The 23,330-nt window shown below is 34.7% G+C and overlaps 1 protein-coding gene across 3 annotated transcripts; it reads left to right on the forward strand.

Moving 5' to 3' along the window:
• Positions 1-2,477: 2,477 nt before the first annotated feature.
• LOC110641872 (DNA mismatch repair protein MSH1, mitochondrial) lies at positions 2,478-23,033 on the forward strand. Of its 3 annotated transcripts, none has more exons than XM_058145218.1 (22): positions 2,478-2,833; positions 3,958-4,099; positions 4,209-4,306; positions 4,665-4,740; positions 4,905-5,024; positions 11,209-11,256; positions 11,937-12,001; positions 13,229-13,314; positions 13,449-13,613; positions 14,638-14,747; positions 14,839-14,944; positions 15,029-15,104; positions 15,575-15,633; positions 15,811-15,878; positions 17,285-17,458; positions 18,730-18,936; positions 19,183-19,439; positions 19,546-19,689; positions 20,303-20,363; positions 21,111-21,410; positions 21,490-22,327; positions 22,519-22,659. In XM_058145218.1, the coding sequence occupies exons 1-22, from the start codon at positions 2,715-2,717 to the stop codon at positions 22,524-22,526; spliced, it is 3,327 nt and encodes a 1,108-aa protein (XP_058001201.1). In that variant the 5' UTR covers positions 2,478-2,714; the 3' UTR covers positions 22,527-22,659. The 3 variants fall into 3 exon arrangements, with proteins under 3 accessions (XP_058001201.1, XP_058001200.1, XP_058001199.1); XM_058145217.1 differs by having other exon boundaries at positions 2,480-2,833; positions 3,961-4,099; positions 21,490-22,221; positions 22,519-23,033; XM_058145216.1 differs by having other exon boundaries at positions 2,481-2,833; positions 21,490-22,221; positions 22,519-23,033.
• The last annotated feature ends 297 nt before the right edge of the window (positions 23,034-23,330 follow it).

Raw genomic sequence — 23,330 nt, forward strand, 5'->3', positions numbered from 1 at the left:
TATAAAAAAAAAAGAGCAAAACAGTTTTTTTAGAAACAAGCAATAAAAATTTTTCAAAAAACTTGGTTCTTCTAGAGAGAGTTTTTCCTCTCAAAAGATTTCCCTTCTCGAATACTTAGACTCGTCTGTCTTATTAGCAATCTTGAGCTATTTCTTATCATTCGGGATAGAGCAAGGCTTCTCCTCCTCCTGGCATGGACCTCCTCCTTATTTACGGGTGAGGCTGTATATAAATTTGTACTTTATTGGGTTGTAGGTGGAGCGATTTTGATCTGAAGAGGGATTCTTAATCTCCCTGCATGCGGAATTTTCGAGATGATGGGACCATGTTTTCTTGGCTTTGCTTGTTCTTGGTGCCACTTGTGTTTTGTTTCAGTGGTTCAACAAGCGAGAATTAGGGAGTGGATTCCAAAGAAGGCGTCTCCAAGGATTAGAGCTGACATTCATATGGCTTTTGATGGTTTTCCCATGGCTAGAAGAGAATTAAGATGCTATGGCCTTTGCCCTCCTTTCTCCTCTATTGTTGGTGGTTTGAGCCTAGAGATGACGGTTTAATCTTGGGTTATGGGTTTCAGTCTTGTCCTTGGAGGTTCCGCTCCAAACTTATGAAATTTCGGTAGAATAAACGTTATTTTCTGATCTCTAGCGATTCCTTCTAATTGGTCTGGATGGTGGAGGCGCTGCAAAGGACAAGAGGCTCTGTTCGAATCTCTTGGGAATTAAGGTTAGGATTGACTCTTGAGTTCTCCAAGACTCTTATTTATACAAGGCTTAGGCCTTCATATGATATAATTGCTCTTTAAACTTTTACGTAATAAACTTGCATTAAAAAAAAAATTGAAAACTAAAAATAGTTTTCAATTTTTTAAAAAATAAAAAACAAAAAACTTATGATAATAACTAACGTAGCATAAATTAAACACCCTCTAACTCATGTATTACATATCTATAGTCTATGAGAATCCAACAATTGGGTTATTTGCCCACTGACCAAGGACATAATCTTATTGATAGCACATGTATGCATGGTGGCCTGGTCAGGGCGGACGCAGATGCATGGTAAGAGGGACCCTGCCCCCCCACCCCAACTCCCCTGCTCCCATTTTTTTTTTTTTTTTAATTATATGTTAAGCTTCTCCTTTAAAGAAATTAATGTTTTAATAATATTTATATTTAAATTATTAAAAATTTTAATTTTAGTGATTAATTTTATTAGTGTCTCTAAGAATAATCAAATTTAATATTTAAAATTAATTTTACCGCTCATTATGAAAATAATTAGATATTAAAACTAAAAAATCTAATTTCTACACATAAAAATTTGCATTTATTACTTGTTTTATTTATAGAGTCAAAATTTTAGTTATAATTTATTATAATAAGTATAAATTATTATTTAAAACTATAATTAATTTAAAAATATCTCTATACACACTTAAAATTTTAAAACTATTATATGACATTTTCAATGATGTGTTTGACTCACAATTTCTTGAACAATAAGTTTAATAATCATATAATAGATTAACTAATTCTTAGTGCAATTTTAAATCAAAGAAAATACATGTATTAATTAAAATTAAATGACATTTACCGGTTGCCGATAAATTTCTCTTCAATTACTTATTGTATATATTAAAAAAAAATTGCTAAAAAAATATTATAAATCCAATTATAGATAATTTTCATGACATGATGCACTCGTTTTTTAATATTTTACATATGATAATAAAGATAAATTAATATTTAAATGTTGACCTTCTCTATATTTATTATTACATCCGCTCTTAATAACTTTTTTTTTCTAAATAAATAAGTTAATTTCACTTATCATCTATGAATTTTAACTTTTATTATGAAATTATTCTTAAATTTCAATTTTTATCTTAAAATTCTCCGAATTCAATTTATTCAATAGAAAATCATTCATGCCTGCTAGTCAAGGTTATCAATGTGAGACAAAGAACATCTATTCATGAAAAGATAGATAAAACTTCTTAATTATTTTGAGCTTCAAATTTTTACTGTCCCACATAAAAAGGTAATAAAAAAAATTACTTTATTCAATTTATCTTCTTTCTTTAAAAAATGGTTCAAATCAGGCTGAATATCTGGACCAATTTATGATTCGAGGGGAGAGGAATTGGACTAGCCCCTTTCAAGTCCGGAAGGCATTGATTAATTAGAGTCAGGTTGGACAAATTTCACTTCATCTTTATCAATTAATAAATATCAAATAAAAAATTAATGAAAAATTAAAAAAAAAACAAATTAAAGATTAAAACCCAAAATCCACAACACATAAACAACAGCATAATAAAGAGAAAATTAAAAATCCTTATGCCAAGAAAAATTATGTGAGAGATGAGGTCTGTTTCCATGCTATAATTTCTTGATTTTTACTATTTTTTGAATATCATTTATATTAAAAAATTTATAAATATTATTATAAAAATATATGCCCCTTCATATGCCAATGCAATAATTATCTGCTCACAGTAAAAAAAAATCCATTTCTGTTCGTTTGTGGCGGGAAGAGCAGCAGAACCAGCAGAAGAAAGCAACATCGGCTGAACTAGCTCAAAGCCCCAAAAACCCTAGAAATAGCAAAATTCCCCAATTTCTTCGTTCTTGTATCCATTTTTTTCTCACAAGTTCTTTCCACCAGAGGAGCCAGATTGAGAGGAAACTTTATACAAAAGGAATTTCCCAAAATGTTCTGGTTAGCTGCTAGAAGCGTCGTCGTTTCACTCCCCAAGTGGCGGTCCTTCTCTCTGCTGCTTCGTACTCCTGCTTCCAAATGCATTTCTTTTGCTCCGTCGCCGTTGTTACTGTAACTTCTCTATCCATTAACATTCCTTTGCTAGTCGTGTCTATGTATTAGCAATTTATTTACTTAATAGTGTGTGGCATTTTTTTTTTTTTAATTTTGTCTTTGCTTAAGCAATTTGAGATAGAGTGTATTTGACTACGGAATTTTGTGAACGTATCATTTTCTTTAAGCTGATAATTTTTGCTTGCTATGAGGGACAGGAGAGGCTAATGCTGAAAATTATACCCTGTTTGGACTGAGTGGAGCGTTATTTGTTAATGTATTGTATTGTATGGTTTGTAGTGTCAACATGTTTGGAAAGATGAAATATTGCATTTAATAAAGATGGTATGGGATGGCAAAATAAATATAAAGATTAATAAAATAACTTTATTACTCTAAATATAAATAGTTTAAAGATATTTATTTAAATAAAATATTATTTATAAATAATATTTTCATAATAATAATAATAGTTAAAGGCACAAACAAAATAAACCTTATAAATATATACATTTCCATGAGAGAATGAATTATGCAAGGATAAAATGGAAATACAAAAATTCTAAACAATCCCAAACCACCAATTTGGTTTTTTGAAAAGCTGTGGTAAAATGATTGGTAGGAGACCAGTATGAATAATATACCCAAACATATAGAGTAATCATACCATATGATATGAAACCATCACAAACCATAATCCAAACATAGTGTTAATATTGATTGAACTGCAAATGCATTATAACATGAGGGGTTTCCTTGGATTAAGCTCTATTGATGTTGTAATAATTGGTCGCCTTGCCATTTGCCCGAGGTGATTTCAGAAATTCACTGAATTATAGAACTCTGTTGGGTAATGAGAAAATTATTTGTTTCATTTTCTTGTTGCCCCCTGTATTGGAGCTTTCATTTACTCAGGGTCAGGGGCTCTCATACCTTTAGAAGTCCTGGCTTCTTATGAGGAGTTTGTAGTGCCACAATTGGTGTAGTGACTAGATTTTTTTCCTTTTTTACTTTTAGCTTTTTAATGCATTGTAGATTATGAATGAAAAGCTTGTTGTCTAGAATTATGTTAATTTGCATTTTATATAATATATATTTTTTTGTAGCTTAGAATCTACTTGTAAAATTATATTTATTAACAGCAGGAGCAGACATGTTGAACGGATTTATTGCTTCAAAGACCATAAAGTTTCAAAAGGGTCTGCAAGAGGTACCAAGAAACTAAAAGCATCAAGTACTGTTTTGCATGATAAGGATCTTTCTCACATAATCTGGTGGAAGGAGGTGGGCTGACTGATGTGTTTTGTGAAGTTTATAGCAAGCTGCACTTTTTATTTCTAATGGAGTTTTATCAGGATATAGAATTTTTTGAATGTTGTGCATCTTACTGCAGAGGCTGCAGCAGTGCAGGAAGCCTTCTACAATCCAGCTGATTAAAAGGCTTATGTATTCTAATTTGCTTGGCTTAGATGTAAACTTGAAAAATGGGAGGTAAATTCTTGTTATTTTGATGATCTCTTATTACCATTTTGTGGCATGCTCATGTCTCTGTGTGCCTCTCTGTCAGAGACAGAGACTGAGACAGATACACAGAGAGAGGATGAACTGGATGGATGTTAATAGACGTGATAGTAATCATCTGAAAAAAACTTGTGGCCTATTTGATCACTATCAAGAAGTGCATTTATAGATTACCGGATTATAATGGGGGAAAAGAAACCCACATTTCTGCTAATTTGTGCTTGATGTTTGTCGCTTACATATATTGAATTCAAATAACAAAGCTTATTAGTCAAAGCTTTATTTATTTGTTTTCTTTCTAGAAGAATTATTATATCTTTCAATGCAGTCTGAAAGAAGGAAACCTCAATTGGGAGATGTTGCAGTTCAAATCAAAGTTCCCACGTGAGGTTTTGCTTTGCAGAGTATGTGACTTATTGTCTTATTATTGCTAGGCCATTTATTCTCTTCTATAAGACATTCAAAACGATTGTAAATCATGTTTCTTTGAAAATTCCTATTTTACCTTTTCATTGTATATTCATTTATAATCCGGCATTGATGGACACAACAATTTTTTTTTTTTTAGGTTGGGGATTTTTATGAAGCAATTGGAATAGATGCCTGTATTCTTGTTGAATATGCTGGTTTAAATCCTTTTGGTGGATTGCGAACGGATAGCATTCCAAGAGCTGGATGCCCAGTCGTGGTATTGGAATTATTTCCTTCATATGTTATAATTGCTTGTTTTAATTAAGTTTATGTTCGTTTCATTGTTCCATAAATATGAGAAGGGAATATAAGGGTGTTTGCAGATTGATGTTTATTAGATAATGTCAAGAGTCCCACATTGAAAAGAAACAAGAAGTTAAAAGGGCATATAAGGGTGGAAGACCAACTAACTGATTGGTTAGTTCTAACTATTGAGATTAGAGAGAATTGAAGAATTTCTTGATGTATTTCACAGTGTTACAATGATTCAAATTTATATACAAAGGCTATAGCCTGAAGAGGAAAGAAAATAAAAGCTAATAAATACAAATATCCCTAATATCTCTAATTTACATTCTAATTTACAGCTAATGCACTGATTAGGAGACTAATTAAGGGATTCCAACATTCCTCCTCAAGTTGGTTCATGTATGTTGCACGTGTCCAACTTGCAAACTAGGGTATGAAACACCTTACAACTTAACCCCTTAGTGAACACATTAGCTAACTGATCTTTTGAACCTACGTAAGAGACACTTAAGGAACCATCCACAATTTTTTCTTTTATGAAGCGTCTATCAATCTCTATATGCTTGGTACGATCATGCTGAATTGGATTATGAACTATACTGATTGCAGCTTTGTTATCACAAAACTAAAACAAACCATTAGCTTCAAACAATTTTAATTCTTTCATCAACTTCCGTAACCACAATAACTCACAGATACCTTGAGCCATTGTCTTGAATTCGGCTTCTGCACTGGATTTAGCTGTCACATTTTGCTTCTTACTTCTCCAGGTAACTAGATTACCATCAACAAAGGTACAGTATCCTGATGTTGATCTCCTATCATTAAGAGATCCAGCTTAATCTGCATCTGTAAAGGTTTTAATCTGAAGGTGATGATGCTTTGAGAAAAGAAGTCCTTTTCCAACTATAGATTTTAGGTATCGCAAGATGCGGAAAACAACCTCCAAATGAGATTCACGAGGATCATGCATATACTGGCTCACTAGACCAACTGCATATGCTATGTCCGGTCTAGTGTGCGAAAGATAAATTAATTTGCCAACCAACCTTTGATATCTCCCTAAATTCACTGATTTTCCAACTCCAGCTTGCAATTTATAATTGGCCTCAATAGGAGACTTTGCCGGTTTACAGCCCAACATTCCTGTTTCTTCCAACAGATCCAAGATATACTTTATTTGAGAAATAAAGATTCCCTTATCTGATCTGGCAAACCTCTATTCCAAGAAAGTACTTGAGCTTTCCCAAATCTTTGATTTCAAACTCCTGTGCTAGGCGCTCCTTTAAAAGAGTCATTTCTTCCTTATCGTCATCAGTTATCACAATATCATCCACATAGACAATAAGTAGTGTGATTTTGCCTCTACGATGCCTCATAAACAAGCTATGATCAGCATTGCTTTGGCAGTATCCAAAGGAGATCATCGCTTTATTGAACCTATCAAACCATGCTCTAGGTGACTATTTTAGACCATACAAAGCCTTTTTCAATCTACAAACTTTCCCTCTGGTCTTCTCATCCTCAAACCCTGGAGGAATTTTCATATACACTTTTTCTTCCAAGTCACCATGTAAAAATACATTTTTAACATCAAACTGCTGTAAGTTCCACTCAAGATTTGTTGCACATGACAACAGAATTCTGATGGTATTCATTTTAGCAACAGAAGCAAAGGTTTCTTGATAATCTACTTCGTACGTCTGTGTGAAGCCTTTTACTACCAGTCTGGCCTTATACCTCTCAATTGAACCATCTGCTCTATGCTTCATAATGAATACCCACTTGCATCCAACTGGCTTCTTTTCCAGTGGGAGAGTAACTAGTTTCCATGTCTTATTCTTTGCCAAAGCTTTCATCTCCTTCACCATAGCTGCCCCCCATTTTGGATCGAGGCAAGTTTTCTTCCAATCCTGTGGGATAGAGACAGAAAATAGACAGTAGAAATGCTCTGTAGGATGGAGACAGAAAATTATTAGAGATAAAATTAGAAATGAGATATTTAGTACAGGTTCTAACACCTTTCCGGAGAGCAATAGGAATATCAAGATCATTATCAGAAGAAAGAAGAACAGACTGAGAATTAAAATAAGACTCATTAGAAGCCAAAGGAGACTCATCACATATCTCAAGATATTCAGGAATTGAATTCAAAGATTCCGATTGATCAGCAGTCTCCTGCTCGATGGCTATATCTGTCTTGTTTCGTCGAGTATATGTTCTCAAACTTAGCCTTTTCAGTCTTTCTCGAGATTTAGGTGACTCTCCTTGAGTTTCATTATTAGGTATAGGCTCTAAACCCAGATTCTCCCCCTCAAATTGAAGGTTGAGAGAGGATGAGGATTAAAGAAAATACACCTCTTCCTTCCTATGCTCCCCCTTAAGAGGTGGATGGAAATAAGATTCAGATTCCCTGAAGGTAACGTCCATACTCACAAAATATTTTCGTGAAGGAGGATGATAACACCTATATCCCTTCTGAGTGCTAGAATAACCAACAAAAACACATTTCAGGGCTCGGGGTTCTAATTTCCCACTATTAAGCTTATGAACAAAGTAAACACAACCAAATACCTTTGGAGGAACGGTATATGAATTTTTACCCTGCAAAACCTCTAAAGGACTCTTAAACTCCAATGTCCGAAGAGGCATCCTGTTAATAAGATATGCAGCAGAAAGAATAGCATATCCCAGTAAGGTTTAGGAACATTCATGGTAAATATAAGACCTAGCAATCTCAAGTAAGTGTATTTTTTCTCTCAAATACTCCATTTTGTGAACTAGTATTAACACAACAAGTCTAATGTAAAATTCCATGTGCCTTCAAATACTCCTAAAAGACTACATTCATATATTCTGTACCATTATCAGCTCTCAATATTTTAACATGAGCATCAAACTGTATACTAATCATTTTATGGAATTGCTGGAAACAAGAGAAAACTTCATTTTTCCCTTTCATCAAATATACCCAAGTTAATCTACTGCAACAATCAATAAAGATCACAAACCATTTGTAACCCGATAAAGACATAGTTTGAGTAGGCCCCCATACATCAGAATAGATAGTCATAAAAGGAACTGGAGCCTTATTATTTATTGCAGGATAAGATTGTCTAGTATGTTTAGCTAACTCACAAGCATCACATACTAACAATTCAGTTTTGCATTGTTTAAATAGAAAAAAATAAAGTTTTTCTAACACAGTAAATGAAGGATGTCCTAGTCTCCTATGCCATATGATAATTTGTTCCTCAGCACCCATAGATTGCCTCAAAATGGCCTGGCTAACATAATCATTCAAGAGATGTAGCCCATCTTGCAGTCTACCACTGCCAATCGTTCTCCTTGTCGTTAATTCCTGAAATACATAGTGAGTTGGGAAAAATTCGATTTTGCAGTTTAGAGCTGTTGTGATTGAACTGACAGACAAGAGGTTAATAGGAAAGCTAGGCTCATGTAAAACAGAACTAAGACTTATATTAGGGGTGCATTTAACAGAACTTGTTCCAGAAACACTAGATAAGGATTCATCCGCAGTGCGAACTTTTTCTTTTCCTGAACATGGAGAATAGGATATGAATTTATTTGAATAGCCTGTCATATGCTTGTTTGCTACAAAATCTATAACCCAAAAAGAATTATTAAGATTGGCAAGAAAAGCATTACCTGAGTTGACGAAGTTAGAAGAGGCAACTGTGGTGAATTGCGATTCAAGTTGTGATAGCAAACGCCTTAGAGTCAGTATCTCTTCATTGGGCAACATCTCAGTGGTGGTAGTATCTTCAGACAGATTCACAGCCTCAGATACATTAGCTTGTGGTCTAGTAAGGCCCATCCTTTTTCTTCCACGCCCTTTAGTGGGGCGTCCATGCAATTTCCAACAGTTTTTCTTAGTATGCCGGTTTTTTCCACAATAGTCATAATGTAGTTGATCCTTATCTGATGAACCATGTGACTGTTCACGTGAGGAATTAGCAACTAGCCCTGCCTTATCAACAAACGTAGAATGAATCATGGCACTCCTCCTGCTCTCTTCCTGCTGAACATAAGAGTATGTTTGTCTTAAGATAGGTAAAAGGTCTTTCCCAAGCACTTGGACCCTAATTTGATCATATTCCACATTCAACCCAGCAAGAAAATCATAGATCCGCTCTTTCTCAACCAACTTCTGAAATTTAACAGCATCTTTAGGACATGAGGCCTGAAAGTCCAGGTAAAAGTCCAGTTCCTGCCATAGACCACTCAATTCTGCGTAATATTGAGCAATAGTTAGCTCACCCTGTTTTATACCATAAACCTTGTTTTGAAGCTCATACACTAGTGCATCGTTCCCAACTTGAGAATAGGTCTGAGAAAATGCACTCCAAATGGCAGCTGCACTATTCAACAGTAAATACCCACGAGCTATATGTGGTTGCATGGAATTGATAAGCCATGACATGATAAGAGAATTTTCCAACTCCCATTGACTGTAGGTAGAAGCAGACTTTTCTGATTTTTGCTTATCTCCAGTAAGATAACCCTGCAACCCTCTAGCTTGAATAAAAAGGAGATACGATCTAGACCATGCAAGGTAATTTGTCTCATCAAGCTTTACGAGGCTAATAATTAATGAGGGATTTTCAGTTGTAGTAGTCATTTTCCCTTCAACTACAAGAGATAGGAATGAGCTGAGCAAAGGCGCGGTACACTAGGGATGTCGTCGAAAAAAAAAAGTGCGGCCGGAAAAACTGATCAGGAACAGGCTCACTCCCCGGCGTGTGTACACAAGGTGGAAACCTTCTGTCGGCGAGTGGGATCATGCACCTCACTGGATGGCGGCGAGAATCCAGGTGAGGACCGGCTACAAGGTTCTCTTCCTTCCTAAAGGGGTGGTGACAACTACCTCCCTCAACGGACCCGTTTTCAAGGCTTACCCACACAAACCCTAACTATTTCTCACTGTTTTCTCTCTACAAAAAAAAATTGCCAGATAAAATGGCTAAGGCTCTGATACCATGTTGAGATTAGAGAGAATTGAAGAATTTCTTGATGTATTTCACTGTGTTACAATGATTCAAATTTATACACAAAGGCTATAGCCTTAATAGGAAAGAAAATAAAAGCTAATAAATACAAATATCCTTAATATTACTACTTTACATTCTAATTTACAGCTAATGCACTAATTAAGGAATTTTAACACATTCTAATTTACAGCTAATGCACTAATTAAGGGATTCCAACACTAACATTTAGCAATGATTGGTCCAAGCTCAAGTATGTCCATCTCACACTTCATGGACTCTTGCCTCAGCCCATTCATTCACTTCCGCCGGTTCAACTCAATTCAATAATAGATAACTAAAACCCTTTAAGGCCAATCAAGCTTCTGAATTGGACTTGCATGATTAACTGATCTCAAGTGTTGAGTTTATGGGATGAGAAAGTGGGCTATTATGTGGATAGGAAAAAAAAAACTCTAATGCATTTAAAAGAAAGTGGCCCAGGCTTCCTGATTTGTCATTGCCAAATCAGCAACAGAGACACTGTAGGATTGGAGTAAATTGAAAATGTTCTTCAATGGACTGGGAGAAGAATAATCACTCTCTAGTCTGCATTACTGCCTTGCACTTGCATTTGCATGTGTGAATGTTGGGCTTATTTGGTTGTCTTGTTCTTTCAAAAAAACATTGATCTATTATTGCATTATCTATATTGCTTGAGCACATGCATGGATGTGCACTCTTGAATGCATATACCTGTTTATGTAGGAACATATATTTATAATTGAACAGGCATATTTATATGCGTGTATATGTTGGTCTTTATATCTGTACCCTCAGATTTATTATTTATTTATTATTTATTTTTTTTGGTTCTGTATCCACATTCCTCATTGCTGTATTTGCATTCTACCTAAAGATATCATTGGAACTGCATTTGGTTTCTGTCTATTTTATTTTTTGATCCTTTTTCTTGAAATCTTTCTTCTGGAGAAGGATGTCTTTATTGCATAATCTGTCTCTTTGTGCATTTCTTTTGAATAAATCTTAGCTATTATTTTTCCTGTCTGCACAGTGAACTGTGGTGTACGAAGAGATGCATTCTATTTATTTAATTTTATTCATTATCATATTTTCTATCATTCTAAAGTGCTACTTCTGCAGAATCTTCGGCAAACTTTAGATGACTTGACATGTAATGGGTATTCTGTGGTACGTATAGCAATTATCTGCATGCACTCCGCATTTTTAATGAAATTACACATAGAAGAATTTAGAAAATGTGAGCCTTATTCATTTGTAGCCACAATTATTTCACATAGCATAGGAGATAGAATGACAAGGTTATACCATATTATTAACTTTTGGCTGGTTAGTTCGTGCATCATTTGTGGCCATTTTTTTTTTTTCATTTGCAAGTAATAAAACTTTATCAGAAGAAGGGTGCATGATATTCTACTCTCTGGTGCATGATAATGCATGAGCTTGCAAGTAGTAGTAATGCACTGTGCATAGCTTGACTGATAATTGATAGGATGTGATGTACGCTGAGAAGGGGGAGGGGTGTATAAGAAGAGGAAATCATAATTTAGGGCTTTAATAAATGAAGATGCATTTGAACTCTTGGTGTTGCTTGATGAGGGAAACAAGATAGAAAATTATGAAAAGATGTAGGGAACAAAAAGAAGCATGAAAAGAAAATATTCTTGATACACCCTGGAATACAGTCGTGGTTACAGGAAAGGCACTTAGACTAATGCTAGGAAACAATTGTTGCTTCATCTCATGAATTTGGTAGTAATTTTTGCTTGCCTAAGGTTAACATTGATAGGGATCTACTTTCCACTGTTTGATGAGTTTGTTTACTGATGTTTGTATTCTTGTTTGCCTAGTGCATAGTGGAGGAAGTTCAGGGTCCAACCCAAGCTCGTTCTCGCAAAGGCCGGTTTATATCTGGGTAATCACATTTGCATAATTCAGTATAAAATTTTGTTGTGTTTATATTATTGGTTTTTATATATTATTGATGGTAATGTTGAATATGGTTATGTGATTTATTAAAAATACATTGCTTTTTACAATCAGAAAATAGTATTATATTATCTGAAAGTAATTTTAACATGGCCCATGATCTGAACCATGCTTCACATGGATAAGTTTTGGAATTATCTTAATTTATTTTTTTTGGAGAAAAGAATTATCTTAATATTTAGAAATGATCCAAATGGGTCTTTAGTTGGGTGTATGTATCACTTGACTTGCCATGCATGTTGCCATTGCTTTGTGTTCATTTGTTTTTGAGGGATTTAATTCTACTGAATGGAAGACATGTCTATCTCATAATGCCATTAATGTTTGGAAATCAATAATTGAAATCATTGAAAATGATATTACATGCTTAAATTTGTTTGTATTTCATTATTCAATTCTGCTTAACATATTGAACGGATTCACTGTTGGTTTATATTCCTTTAAATGGAATACCTGCAACGAGATCATAAGCGCATGGACAATATAATTCCAAGAGATGAAGAGTTCATTATGAGAATCATCATTTTGTAGCTCATTGCTCAGCGAGCAAAATGATTTCAAGCAGTCATCATCTCAGCAGAGGAGCTCTCATGATTGAAACATTTTGTTCAATTATGTGATGCAATGGCTGTAGGAATTAGCAATAAGAAATCTGGTCTGGAAGAAAACATTTATTGCAGTCAAATTTCCATGTGAATCAGGACTTGCTCCTTATGGGAACAGTACTAGCAACCAGTAGAAATGTATTTTTATTTCTTTATGTTTTGCACAAAGAAAGAGTTTCCATGCATTTTCTGCAAAAAAATACTGCATTATAGGAACCAAATAATAAATTATGTGGTTCATGAGTGCTTTGCGTTAAATACAGTATCATCTACTGAAATGAGGTCACTAGTCTTTTAAATTTTAAAATACTATGAAATTCAACACGTCAAAAATTATGTTTTAGTTGGAAATTTAAAATACATTATCGCTTATTTTGACAATAAGTAGTTTTTCAATGTTGGGCATAGAAATTGAAAATTGAATGTGCTGCAAATTTTAACTTTTTTTTTTCTGACTTATTATTATAATTATTATTATTATTGTTGTTGTTGTTGTTGTTACACTTGACATTCATTTATCATTCTGACTTGTTTCCATAAGTATTCAGGCATGCACATCCAGGCAGTCCGTATGTGTTTGGACTTGTTGGGGTAGATCATGATCTTGACTTTCCAGAGCCGATGCCTGTAGTTGGTATGGGAACAAAATTTATGTTAATTATGTCATATATTTGTATTAGTGGATTTTTTAATGCCCCCCAACAACCCCCACCTAATGGGAGATAGCTTATAGTTCTTGTAGTTGTAACATATCTCTGGCATTTATAGGGATATCTCGTTCTGCAAGGGGTTATTTGATAGTTTCAGTGTTAGAGACTATGAAAACATATTCATCAGAGGATGGTCTTACTGAGGAGGCTTTGGTTGCCAAGCTCCGTACTTGTCGCTACCATCATTTATTTCTTCATACATCTTTAAGACACAATCCCTCAGGTCTGTATACTTATTTTACTTTTTTAATATATATTTAAGGCTGTTATTTTTTAAGAAATAGAAAATTCTGTCAACTTCGCATTTCCTACATTTTGAATTCATTCCTTTTCTTAGTCATCACATTGGTGAAAATTAGAAATTCATGACTTTTCTCTGGCAAATGGGACTATATTTTCTTTGGTATTTCCTAAGTTTGCATTCCCACTCTGTGGTTTCTGTCATTTACTCCTTTTGGTATCTAATGAATTCTCTCCTAAAATATGCAATTCATATCTGCCCTTAAAATCAAATTTTGTGTTCATTTTTGTTCTTGATAAGGTAAAAAATAATTGGATTGGCCATTTCTACTGCTCTATTAGCGTTCAATCTGAGCTTTATAGACCCAAAACAGAGTTTCATTTTCTTGATACAAGGAATGCACATGTGCAAGTCTTTTACTATTTGGACTAAGTTGTGATGCATGAACTTTCAGCATCATTTATTCAAATACAGCACTATATGTAACAACTGGCCCAACAAAAGATATCCCAGAAAGAAGTTATGAAGTGGTGTAACAGTTATTATCAATTGCTCCAATCTGATTAATCTTAGTACTTATGTTGATGGACCTATGGATCCTGCTGATGTTTATTAAGTTTCAACTGCTGACGTTTTGTGAAAGGCATGTTGAGGTTTTATTCATTGTTTCTCGCTGTGACATTGCAACTTTTTAAAATGACCATAAAAGAAAAAGAAATACACTAACCTTTAGCTTTTGAGTTTGGACTGTAGTTTGATCTATGGTGAATCTATCTAGGAATGCTTATGTATTGAATATATCATTTTTATTAGAGGAATATGAATGCACTTGTGGCAGTAATTGATTATTCAACCATCAATTCTTCTCTGGCCATGATGGCTTGCATCTTAATTTTCATGCCATGTCTTGAACTAAACCCCTGACTCTTCTCTAATTCATGCCTTGGCATGATTCTTGAATTTATCATGCCATCAATTATAAGATTGCATCTATTCTACTGTGCAGGCACTTGTCGTTGGGGAGAATTTGGCGAAGGTGGCCTTTTATGGGGAGAATGCAATGCCAGACATTTTGAATGGTTTGAAGGCAATCCTGTCACTGAGCTTCTGTATAAGGTTCGATCAAAGTTGCACTGTTTATTTTTTTTTCCCCTCATCATAATATAATTTGATTATTTCACATGTTGTAATCTTTTATTGCACTTAGGTCAGGGAGCTTTATGGTATTGACGATGGAGTTGTGTTCAGAAATGTCACTGTGCCTTCAGAAAATAGGCCCCGTCCTTTGCACCTTGGAACGGCAACACAAATTGGTTTTGTTTAACTTCATTTAGACAGATTGATGTTCAATTATTTATTTAGTGCCAGCCAATATTACAAGTATTTCCTACTTTCAGGTGCCATACCGACTGAAGGAATACCTTGCTTACTGAAGGTGTTACTTCCATCAAATTGTATGGGTCTACCTGTTTTGTAAGTGAGAATTATTCCTCTTCCTCCTTAAAGCCAATTTATTCGTCTGATTTGTATAAATTTTTGACTTTGTTTGTTAGTAGGTTTTGATGAACATAGCAACTTTATTTTCCATTTTTCTCTCCACAGGCCTGCTCTCTCTCTCTCTCTCTCTCTCTCTCTCTCTCTCTCTCTCTCTCTCTCTCTCTTAGGTCTCATCATGAAAGTTATGGCTGTCTCCCAATAAAATCTAAACTGAAATAAAGTCTTTTGAAGAATTTCATGAGTTTCCAGTCACAGAATTTTACTTTAAGTTTCCATTGTTACTGTTTCATCCTGATTGTCTGATAGAATTGATTTCTTCTACAGAATTTGTTCTTAGTTTGTGTTAATCCTCCACATGTTTGTTTTCTTTTTCCCCATCCTGTATTCCTGTTAAATAATAGAACTGATATTTCCCTGCTTGGTTCTGTTAATTCATTACTTCTCAGATATGTAAGAGATCTTCTTCTGAACCCTCCTGCTTATGAAATTGCATCCACAATTCAAGGTGAGTTTGTGATGCAGATTTTACATAGGTTGTTGTTTGAAGAGAAAAAGGGGTGACGTTGTTGGCAAATTCTGTAAATGAACATGGAGCATTCAATTCGCTTGTTTTGAAATATTTAATTAAAAATGAATGTGGAGTATTGCAATTCGCTTATACTGAACCGTATTTCTTTGGCAGCAACATGCAAACTTATGAGCAATGTAACATGCTCAATCCCGGAATTTACTTGCATTTCGCCTGCGAAGGTTGTTTTCACTTACTTTTGGATGTGTTTGACATAAAAAGAATGATATGCTCTAGTGATCCTTCTTATTTGTTGTTTGGTATTTAATCTTAATAATGCCTTTGTTAAATAAATTTATTTCCTCATTGCTATCAGATGGGATACACCTTATTCAGCTTTGACTAACTACATTATGCACAAGTAGTTGCACAACTTAGTTTTTACAAGTCTCAACTAATTTTGATTTGTTTCACTTTGGTCACTCAACTTCTATTCATCTGGAAGATGGTCACTTGTCCTAGATTTTCACTCTCACAAAAGAGGAAGAATTGAAATTCAATGTGGCAGTTGTACAGATAAATTGCATGCATGTTATGTTGCATTTCTCTTCACTTTTGGAAAGCTGGTTTCAGTAATATATAATTATAGATGAAACAAAAGTTGGGTGACCAAATTGGAAGAACATGAAATTTTATTACGACTTGAACTTGAGTACTATTTCAATTGACTAATAATGCAATTTTCCTTTATCATTTTGTTAAGACAATTTAGAGCATATGCTTGTTATTTGTATTGCAATACTGTTCTGTAGACATCCTGTGTTTTGCATGACTACAGTTTGACTTGATCAACATTATTTATCATAACTGTTGTTCCAGTTAGAAGATGACAACGTTGATCAACATTATTTATCATAACCTTTGTTCCAGTTGGAAGATGACAATGTTCCCTTCTGATGATGACAAGAGTTTACTCAATGTGAATGTGCAAACAATATGAATTTATATTGTAGGACTGAATTGATTTTGAGCCAAATACAGTGCATGAAAGCCCATGGTCTTCTATTTTTTGGCATATACTTTGCTGAATTCAATAATAAAAAAAAAAAAAAACGTAGTCATTGCTATTTTAACACTTAATTTATATTGCATACTTCCATTCGTGAGCAGTTTCCTTGGGGGCAATCATCACAATACTAAAGGTTGATTAAAACATTTAGAATGTTGTTGTTTATGAGTTATAAATATTATCATTATCATTGCTGTCGTGCAGTCTCAATTCCAGCTCGTAATTGTCAGATTGATGCTATTATTGTTGATGAGTGTGACTTTAGAAGTTAACTTCATGATTTAGAACTAGAAGTATATGTTGACTTTTTGAAGGAGATCTGTTTAGGTTGCATTTTATAGAACTCTGCAATTGTGTTCCTTTTTGTTCACCCTTGAGGTGAACAAGTTTCTTTTTTTAACTCTTCATTTGGTTATATCCTCTTTCATTCCTGCTTCCTATTTGCATTTACTTGAAAATTAGTTAATATGCACTTATTGTTATTGTCCTTCTCCTCGTTATTTTGTCAAGGATATTTCCTTCTTTCAAATTATGCTTCTGTACATAATTCTTGTATTTCTTTCTCTTCATGTCTTGCAGCTTGTGAAGCTACTCGAACTGAGGGAGGCCAATCATATTGAGTTTTGCAGAATAAAAAATGTGCTTGATGAAATATTGCACATGCATAGGAACTCTGAGCTGTGTGAAATCCTAAAATCATTAATGGATCCTACATGGGTGGCCACTGGTTTGAAAGTTGACTTTGAAACATTGGTAAGTGGAAGTATCATGCCTTGTTTAAGAACATACGCACACTTCTCACTATGTTTGCTAATATGTTACGTTTAAGAACAAACATAAACTTCTCACTATATTGTACTCATCTTGGCTTCATGGACATGATGGTTTGCTTTTAGATGAAGTTAGCATTCAATTAAAAAGGTGGTGATGACTGATGATTAATCGTTAAAAGAATCCAAAATTTATGTCATTATGAAACTTCTTCTTATGGGTATTCAACTTGTGTAGTTTTAGGATTTTTGATGAATTTGAAATCTCGTTCTCTATTTATCGGGTTTCCTTTTGCCCCATTTCTGGTAAGCATATCAATTGGTTCATTGATGTTATGTCATTGCACTCAAATCTAGGTTACCTAAAGTGTGGATAAAACTAGGTTTTCTAATAGTATGTTTGGATGGAGTGTATGGAGGTTTTTTAAAGTAGGGTAAGGTAAGGTAATGGAAGGTAAGGTGTCAAAATCTCCCTAATCTACTAATTTGGTGGGTTGAAAAAGTGGGGTTCTTGGATATTTTGAAATCTCCAAAAACCTTACATCCTTTAAAAAATTTCCTCTTGAACAAAACCACTACTTTAATAACCTAGACCTTACCTCCAAAAACTTACTCCCAAAGATACTGTGAAGTGTGGATTACTATGGTTCGTGGAATGAGAATGGGAACACAAAATGTCCTTGTGTAGAAATGTGGTACCATGAGGGTAGGCTTTTTTTTTTTTTAAATCACATAGTGGGAATAGTGGGAACAAATATAATTGTTCAGATTGTAAATGCAATGAAATATATGCTGTGAAGTGGAATTAAAATAGGAAGAATCACAGATTTTCTAATATCCTCTTAAGTATATTAAATTTGCTTCAATTAAAAAGCACTATACTGACAACTTCAATGCTATAAAAAGTATCCAAATCCAAAAATTTCTGCGTAATAATAAAAGCAACAACATTTTTGGAGATTCGCTTGATTGAGATTTGTTGAGATTCTTTACCCATTGTTGATTCTCTACTTATGGTTGATTGCGTTTTGGAACACTAGCTAATATTCCAAATTGCTAGTGATCCATAATTTGGAGCGTGCATTCTGGAATGCAAATTGATGCAGTGCAGTGATAGTTTATTATTAGTAATACTTAAGCATGTTTCAATATGCTGCTTTTGCTATATCTTTCTTTTTCCCCTCTCCTAACTTTTCATGGGCTTTCCAGATTTAATCCGCTGTAATATAGATATATATGTTGGGTTTTCTCCAGGTTAATGAATGTGAATGGGCTTCAGGTAGAATTTGTGAAATGATCTCTCTAGACGGTGAAATTGACCAAAAGTTAAGTTCTTCTTCTGTCATTCCTAGTGAATTTTTTGAGGATATGGAGTGTTTGTGGAAAGGTCGTGTGAAGAGGGTCCATATAGAGGAAGAATTTGCAGAAGTGGAAAGGGCAGCACAGGCCTTATCTTCAGCAGTAAGTCTCTGTAACTCATGTATCTGGTTGGCCATTAATCTTAATCTAAAAAATCTATGAAGTTGAAAATGTACAGTCAGATGCTTTTATAGAAGATGAACTGTGTAGTCGATCTAAATTAATTTCATGCATAGTAGATTTTAATTTTTTTTTTAAATTGTCTTGTATAGTTTCTTTTATTCAACTTTTATTTGTTAAGTATGCAGTATATTTCTTTAGTTATGTTAAGCCTTTATGATTCCATAGGTCACCGAAGATTTCCTTCCTATAATTTCAAGAATAAAAGCCACCACAGCCCCCCTTGGGGGCCCCAAAGGAGAGATATTGTATGCTCGAGAGCATGAAGCCGTTTGGTTTAAGGGAAAACGGTTTGCACCAGCAATTTGGGCTGGTACCCCTGGGGAAGAACAAATTAAACAGCTTAAACCTGCTATAGATTCTAAAGGTAGAAAAGTTGGTGAGGAATGGTTCACTACCATCAAGGTGGAGGATGCTTTAATGAGGTGTGCTTTTTTTTTTTAATTTGCTAAAATGATTTTCTCCTTTAATTTAATTAGCATTGCGTTCTAAATTTTTTTGATTAATATAGTTATTTTACTGCTGTTTTAGGTATCATGGTGCAAGTGACAAGGCAAAAGCAAAGGTCTTGGAATTGTTGAGGGGACTTTCTGCTGAGTTACAGTCGAAGATCAATATCCTTGTCTTTGCATCAATGCTGCTTGTTATTGCGAAGGCGCTATTTGCTCATGTGAGGTAGGATTTTTTATGCATCTTATTTCTTGGATAACCTTTTCCAGTGATAATTTATTAAACTGTTACAGTAAAAGATCGAGCCTGTTGCTGTACATTATTTATTTCACAGAGTCATTGAAATTTGTTAGTGAGCTAAGAGACTTGTGAATGCTAATGTGTTTTGTTATGTGGATAAAAACTATATTGAATTACATTTGATTCAGGTCAGTTTAGTTATTGTTGATCTGAGAAGGATTCTAGCACATCCATAAAACTAGATTCTATCTTTTTTACTGGTTTACTAAGTTACAATATCTGTTTGATGTAAGATAGTAATTAATCAATCTGAGTGAGTTCATGTTATTCCAAGCTTGTTCTTTAAAATGTGTGTGAATTCACAGTTCTTATCTGAAATATTGTTTTACTGAAATAAAATGAACCCTGTATCTTGTAGCATTGAAGTTGAATGCAGACTTATGTTTAGGGCTTTCTGTTCTTGGGTGAGGCTGATACTGATAATTGACAATAAGAAAAGCCAGTGGTTTTCTTTCATTACTTTGGCACTTATAAATGGTGCCACTACTAAATGTTCTCCAAACCATATTTTAATTGTGGCTTTATTGAATTGTGACAGTGAAGGGAGACGAAGGAAATGGGTTTTCCCCACTCTTTTCAGGTTTAATAAGTCCTCCAAGGTAGTAAGCAGCTTGTCTGATTCTGATTGAATTAACATGGTCAAGTTTTTCTTGGCCTAGTAGTCATGTATGCAAAATTTATGCACTGGCTTTTGATACAAAAAGATGATTTTTGAACGCACTGCAAATGTCTGTTTCCTATCTCCCTTCTGTATAATCATGATTGCAGGTTTCTAGAAAGTAACAGAAATTTCTTGTGATTTGCCTCGTCCTGGAATCAGATATGGATTTCACCATACTGGTAGACTCCATAGGTGCTGTGTTATCTGTAATAGCATTAGAAGTTGCACTTATATATTACTGGTAGAATTGATCTGCATAAAATTGAAAATGGAGAAGGGCATAGACATTTTATATTTGTAAGCATATTAAGTTGCAGAGATAAGAGATTTTTTTCTCAATTGTATAGCTCAAAGCTGAACTGATATAGTATAAGTATCTAGGCACTTGAATCATTCTGATATGACTTTGCCGTATCTGATGTTTAAATGCTGAGCTTCTTAAAATTTAGCTAAATGTATGACTATATTGCATTTCTGATAACCTTGGCTTAGTAGCTTACCTCATTTTATGAAGTCTTACTAGAGATTTCTGTCTAGGGATGCTTCATTAGCCATGCTTAATGTATATACTAGACTGATTTTAGCATTGAGCATCATGAATTTTAGCCATGCTCAATGTATGTAGAATTTTAGCATTACAAAATCATTATTGTATTGTTGATATCTCCATTGATTTTGTGTGTAGGATGTGAAGTCATTGGATGGAACTAATAGGATGAAATTAATTGGCCTGTCTCCATATTGGCTTGAAGCAGCTGAAGGCAGTGCTGTACGGAATACAGTTGATATGCATTCCTTAGTTCTTTTGACAGGACCGAATGGAGGTGGAAAATCTAGTTTGCTCCGATCAATTTGTGCATCTGCATTACTTGGAATTTGTGGATTCATGGTGCCTGCAGAATCAGCCATGATTCCTCACTTTGATTCCATTATGCTTCACATGAAATCTTATGATAGTCCTGCAGATGGAAAAAGTTCATTCCAGGTATTCAATTGTTTTTGGCTCCATTTAAGGATTCCTAATAGTCACATATTATCCATCTTATGAAGTTTCAATGTGTTAGGTGGAAATGTCAGAAATCCGGTCCCTTATAACTGGAGCCTCATCAAGAAGTCTTGTACTTGTAGATGAAATATGTCGAGGGACAGAAACAGCAAAAGGGACTTGTATTGCTGGAAGCATTGTTGAAACTCTTGATAACATTGGTTGTCTTGGTATTGTATCTACTCATCTGCATGGAATATTTGATTTGCCACTTGATACCAAGAAGACTGAATGCAAAGCGATGGGAACAGAATGTGTTGATGGACAAACAAGACCAACTTGGAGGTTGATAGATGGGATCTGCAGGGAAAGCCTTGCTTTTGAAACAGCAAAGAGGGAAGGAATCCCTGAAACAATAATCCAAAGAGCTGAAGACTTGTATTTTTCTGCTTATGCAGTTGAAGTTTCTTCAGAAAGGATTGAAGAAAGAAAAAAACAGTTCTATTCTGGTGGGACTGTTAATAGCTTCCATGAAGCCCATTTTCCACCAAGGGGAACTACAGCAGGAGCTCTTGATCACAATACCAATTCAGGAAAGGTGGAAGTTATAGAGAGGAAGGATGTTGAGAGTGCTATTACCATAATATGCCAGAGGAAGCTGATTGAGCTTTACAAACAGAAAAACACATCAGAACTTTTAGCTGTGCACTGTGTTGCTATTGGTGCCAGGGAACAGCCACCTCCATCAACAATAGGTTCTTCATGTGTGTATGTGATGCTGAGACCGGACAAGAGACTGTATGTTGGAGTGGTATTGTGCTTTACTTCTTCTATCATTAATTTTGACATCACACTTAGAGATGGAGGTCAATTAATTCACGTCACAGAGATGAACTGCATCTTGCCAAATTATGGCAGTAAGCATCATCTCATTATTTGTTAAAAAATGAGGGTAATGTACTATTTCAATATGATTGCTTAATCAACCATAATTTTTCTGTATGTTATTTGGTTTGATTCATCTCTGTTGTATTGAATTCATCTCTTCTATTTTATTGAATATCAACTTAATACTAATTTCTTGTACCATTTGTTAAATGTGGCACAGACGGATGATCTTGAAGGCCGAGTCCGTGCGCATCGATCAAAGGAGGGGATGCATCATGTCTCCTTCCTTTATTTTATAGTTCAAGGAAAAAGCATTGCTTGCCAACTGGAAACCCTTCTCATCAACCAGCTCCCTAATAAAGGCTTCCAACTAACTAATGTGGCTGATGGTAAACATCGGAATTTTGGCACAGCCAATCTCTCCCTGGAAAGCATGCCTGTTCATTAATACCTCTACCGCCTTGACCTTCCATTTTGTAAAAGCCACTTAGAAGAGAAATGGTTTTCCTGTCTTTTGTATGAGGAAAATGGGGTAGGAATGTACCATATATGACAATAGGATGATATGGAATTAAGTAGCAGTGGTTGCAGCAATTTTGTTTTGATGTCAGTTGCATCTCCCACTGGACATGATCAATTCTTGCTACAGATTGATGCGTTTTGTGATGTAACAAGTTGTTCTTGTATATACATGCTCGCATACTTAGTAATTTCCGTGGGAAATCCCAGTATTCACTCTGTGGTGTCAATTGCGGTAACAGTTTAGCAAATGTTCTTCGTTTGGAGTGTGTGTGGGCTGGATTTTGGAAGAGGGCCTTTTTCTTCCCACTACAGCATTATACTGTAAAAGCCTTATTTGCTATTATAAACCTCATCAACTTTACAAGGCAAATTTTCCTCCCCTTTGCGAGCGTCGCTGTTTTCCATTCACCCGTGTTATGCACGCAAAAGGGCGTCGTTTTTTTTAAGAGAATGCCGTTTTTGATGCAGCTCTATCATTTTTCTTTTTATTTGCCTTATTTGGCTTCCTTC

The sequence above is a fragment of the Hevea brasiliensis genome, chromosome 4 (genome assembly GCF_030052815.1).
Source record: "Hevea brasiliensis isolate MT/VB/25A 57/8 chromosome 4, ASM3005281v1, whole genome shotgun sequence".
Lineage (NCBI taxonomy): Eukaryota > Viridiplantae > Streptophyta > Magnoliopsida > Malpighiales > Euphorbiaceae > Hevea > Hevea brasiliensis.

Excerpts from the sequence above, each read along its gene's own strand:
- LOC110641872 (XM_058145216.1), top strand. The coding sequence starts at position 2,715 with ATGTTCTGGTTAGCTGCTAGAAGCGTCGTCGTTTCACTCCCCAAGTGG. Across the intron at positions 4,741-4,904 it reads GTGAGGTTTTGCTTTGCAGA|GTTGGGGATTTTTATGAAGC; the intron begins GTATGTGACTTA and ends TTTTTTTTTTAG. Across the intron at positions 15,634-15,810 it reads AATTGCATCCACAATTCAAG|CAACATGCAAACTTATGAGC; the intron begins GTGAGTTTGTGA and ends TTTCTTTGGCAG.